Genomic DNA, 4591 nt, shown 5'->3' with positions numbered 1-4591 from the left:
AAAACTGTACGCCTCAGAAATCTTCCGAGCTTGCCGCTGGATCGCCGACCGTCTCCGAAGGCAAGCAGTCGCTGTTTTGTCGTCCCAGTGCTGACCGAAGGCGGACTCGCAGTAGAGCTGGGTCTACCCATAACCCGTCGCCAACCAAGGAGCCGTTGTCGGTCATAACGACGCATACCCCGCACTGTGAGCGGAAGTATAAATTGGACGCCATATTTCGAGTGATGAACAAACGCGTCCCAGCCACCCTGGTCACGCTACGAACATCCGACGGCGGAAGCGTCCCGGCCTCAAAGGAGAGCCGCAGCGCATGCAGCCTCTACTTCGACGCCCTTTTTAACGGCCCCATGTCGAAGCCATGTCGAGGTGACTTCCAGGTCCCCGAAGTGAGCATGGAGAGCATGCAGGCTATTGTCACCCACTGCAGTACGGGGCATGGGGTGATAACCGCAAACAATGGGCAAGACCTCACCGTCGCGGTGAAGCAGGTACTGGTGGACAGCCGCCAGGGCAAATGCCGCGCGTCCACATTGCGCAACTTGGACGTCGACCAATCCTCCATGTTCCTGGAAAGGTCTGGCGTCTACTACTTAGAGAGTTTTAAGCAATCCGATTTCCGCTTCCTGCTCGGCAACACCGAGCTCGCCTGCAAGGACAACTGCGGTTTCATTCGGCTCAGCCTGACGAACCTTGCGGACATCCTGCTCGGCTCGGTAGAGCTGAATGTGCGCCAGGAAGGGGGCGCATGTAAGGCTGCCGTGCTTTGGATCAGGGCCAATTTCAAAGAGCGAAGGCAGTGCCTTGGTACGATGCTACCCAAGGTAAGGTTTGGCCTCGTGAAAAGGAGGTACCTGAAAAAGGTGGTCATGCGTAGCCCGTCCGTGAACCCGCCCCACAAGACGATCGTCCAGGGCTGCTACGACGGAAAGTCCGGGCGCGACGCGTACCCTCGAGACCCTGCCCAACGGATGTCAGTCCAAAGGGCACGCGCGGATATTAGGTACAAGATCTACGTCACGGGGACTGACCCCAATACGTTGTCCCCATCATGTCACTACTTCGACCCGGTTGCCATGACGTGGTCACCCGCACAGCCCACGACTCCTGCTCGAGTGTTGTTCCATGCAGCAGGGATCAGTGACTCCGTCTACTGCACCGGCTGCCCGCCTGACAGCCGCATTACCCTAGACCAGGGGTTCTAGTGCCAAGTGCCAAGGAACCCCCCCCCCTCCCGCCATTTTTCATTCCGTTCATGCTACATTAACGTGCAATAAATTCAAAAGCAAGTAAGGGTATCGCTTTTTTTTCCGTCGACTTTACGCGAATGCGTACGCTAGCGGCACCTATCTCCAAACAAGAGAAATGCGCATGGGGGTAATATAAGACCGAGATTCAAGTGCAATAGTTTAACCACGTGGCCCGTTTTCGGAGTCTGGCTGGCTACAAGCTGCTGGCGAGATTTATTGCGCAGCTCGCGCGTTTCTGTTATGCGCCGAGATGTGCTTACTGACACTCGGGCGTTAGCAATGGAGGTTCCTTAGATTGATCGCACCTCAAGTTCACCATATAAGACTTTGCGACTGCGGAACCAGGGAAAATTTATCAGTGGATCACGGAACCCTGAGGAGGGGCCTGCGGAACCCCAAGGTTCCGCGGAACCCACTTTGAGAAACCATGCCCTAGACAACACAGAAGGATCAGGCACCATCACTGACACGCAGCGGAAAGTAGGCCGGATGAACCACCCGCGGCTTCGAGATGCCGCCACCTCCTGCTCTGGTAGCATCTACGTAGCAGGCGGCACGTCCACGAAGGAGCAGCTCCGGTGGACCAGGCCCTAAGACCCTGATATTCGCCACTATAGACTGTCGTCGCGCCGATGAGGACAGGGCGATCTTTTCCGGTCTTGTATCATACAGAGGCAAGGCCGCATTTTGGAGAAGTCCACCGTCGGACAGGTCTGTGACCCAAAGACTGGCATGTAGTTAGTCAGATCGACGGAAAATGCCTGAAGGGGTTGAATTGCGGGCATGCTTTGTGTATTAGCTGCGTGTACGTGTGAGCTGTGTACATGCTCAGCCTGAAGTGGAAATTTAAAGGATCTACGCCATCGATCAAATAAATTAGGAGAACTGAAAGCGCTTTCCGGTATATTTCTTAGCCGAATGCAGCAATCGGCACGCCCTGCCTGTTTATTTGCGATAATTTTAAAGTGGGTGCTTATTCAAAAACGTGCCGGACTCTCAAGTACATATCCACATCCACAAAAGTCCGGAAAAATTGCGCTTCAAACCGGTCGTAGAGGTTAATAGTTTCAGCAGAGCTGAAATCAGTCTTAGGATGTTACAATGCATGATTTGAAAAAAAAAAATAATAAAGTTTATTAAGCGACGCGCACAAATACGCGTGTCTCCGTTTTTTATGTGCTTTTTTGTTAGGAGAAGACAGCGCGGTTTACACACGGACACAGGGAAGAGTACTTGACACACACGAGCGCTTAGTGCACACACGTTAGTGCATTTCTTTTTTTTTTTTGTTCTTGTTTCTGTAAATGCCCGTTGCTGCGGTGTGGAAACAAAGGCTTCGTTCATCATTCCCCGTGCAATACAATTTTTTAAAACTGAAACTGTCCCCGCAGTAGTCGTAATATACAGTATTTGATACATTTGTGACAGTCGTTTAAGTGAATTCGGATTATTATTCCTCAGTAAATATGTCAGCTTGGTGCTAAAACAGCCTGCATCAAGCGTTGCCCGTTTATCAATAGCATTCAGAGGCTTTGTAAACACCCGCGTTCAATTATCGTTATCCTTTAGGCACAGCGCCGTAAACGGCAACCAACCCATTTTTCATTATCTGTGCGTGCACACAGGATTCTTGGAAAAGGATTTTTCTTCTCCAAACGAGCCTGAACACTCCCGATGTTTACGTTCTCTGATTGATTGATTGATTGATTGATTGATTGATTGATTGATTGATTGATTGCAGGGTTTAACGCGCCGACACAACGCAGGCGATAAGGCGCGCAGTGGTGGAAGGCTCCGGGTTAATTTTGGCCACCTGGGGATCTTAACCGCGCACCGAAATCTCGTACACACGGGCGTTTTTGCTTTTCGCCTCCATCAGAAAAGCGGCCGCCGCGGCCGGGAATCGAACCCGCGACCTCGTGCTCAGCAGCGCAACGCTTGAGCCACTGAGCCACCGCGGCGGGTGTTTACGGTGTCTGGGTTTCTGGTCCCGAATCCCTCGAGGGGAATGAGGCAACTCACGCCGCTGCCCGGGCCGTTTCCCTCTCGGTAGGATCGTCACCTCTGGCCTCTAATCAACAACCTTTTTTGCGCTTTACGGACATCTAGGCCCACTACCGACGCCAACGGCGAATGTTCCCCCATCCACACGCGCTACTCACAAGAGATGGAGCCACCACATTCAAAGACTGCAAACCTCCACCTATCCGCACCGCACCCTCCTCCACGCCATATATCCGAACGAATACCAAGCCACCTGTAACTACTGCCCAGCACTAAGTACACTGTATCATCAGACATATGGGAGCGCCAGGAAACACCAGGTCTACAACTAATCTCCAATCCCTCCATGCAACCATGGAAGAAGCGGTAGGCCAGAAAGCGCCCTGCGATCCAGCTTGACCTGGTGAATAGGGCCCACGCAGCCAGCCGCAGCCAGAGGATCCCGGACTGAGGATCCCCTCCACCAGGCGGACGTCCTAACAGACGCACCTGTTGTTGAATAAAGAGTTTATTCATTCATTTTGAACTAGGTCTGGAAGTCACGCATTATACATGGTTTCAGAAATTGGATACGTATGCGCAACTCCTTGAATGAGTAGTAGCCAACATATTACAGCGAAACTGTGTATGGCTAGGGTTCCTGCATTTTTGGTCTGCGTGAGTAAAAAATGAGCGAGCAAAAACGCCTCGCGGCAAAGCCAACTTCATCGCGAAGGCTCAGCAGGAAACGGCTGCAACCCTTGTTTTATCAAAACTCCCCCACCCCCCAAATTATATGACAACGTGTCGGTAAGACTACTCTAATACTACTGCAAGTTTCATTTGCTCGTCACTACTAGCTCACAGCAAAGTTGTAGGCGTCAATTCAAGGGCATCTATGGGGTATGGCTGCAGAAAACGGCTGTAACACATGTATAAAAAACTGTAAAGGAGATAGTCGGCGTTCCGGTAGAAGGCTGGGCTTGTTTATTCACGAACGAGGCGTCGACGCAGACGGGGTGAGCCGAAACGACCAGCTGATGAAGAAGAAGAAGAAGAAGAAGAAGAAGATGAAGAAGAAGAAGAAGAAGAAGAAGATGATGATGATGATGATGTCCTAAAAGATATTGGCACGTACCCACAAGGGGGGATTGGACAGGGCTAAATCGGTTGTTAAATACGCGGGGACTTCAAAATACTAAATTATTTTATGAAAGAGGCTGTAAAAGAAAACTTAGTTATGAACAAAACCCGATTTACCCATTATTAGCACCCTTCAGCAATTCAAACGACCTGAAGCAGAAAGAAATTTTTGAATGCAATTACATAATATCCCTTTTTGGAAACCCCAAAAACTTGAT

General features: G+C 50.8%; 1 protein-coding gene across 1 annotated transcript; it reads left to right on the top strand.

The window, feature by feature from the left end:
- The first annotated feature begins 224 nt into the window (after window positions 1–224).
- On the top strand, window positions 225–1202 carry LOC144139772 (kelch-like protein 10). The gene has a single exon (XM_077672033.1). It carries the CDS (start codon window positions 225–227, stop codon window positions 1200–1202), a length of 978 nt encoding a protein of 325 aa, XP_077528159.1.
- Window positions 1203–4591: the final 3389 nt, after the last annotated feature.

Source organism: Haemaphysalis longicornis, unplaced genomic scaffold (genome assembly GCF_048455015.1).
Source record: "Haemaphysalis longicornis isolate Haplotype H1 unplaced genomic scaffold, Haemaphysalis longicornis Haplotype H1 scaffold_5, whole genome shotgun sequence".
Taxonomy (NCBI): domain Eukaryota; kingdom Metazoa; phylum Arthropoda; class Arachnida; order Ixodida; family Ixodidae; genus Haemaphysalis; species Haemaphysalis longicornis.
This window is presented reverse-complemented; position numbering and strand designations above follow the sequence as displayed.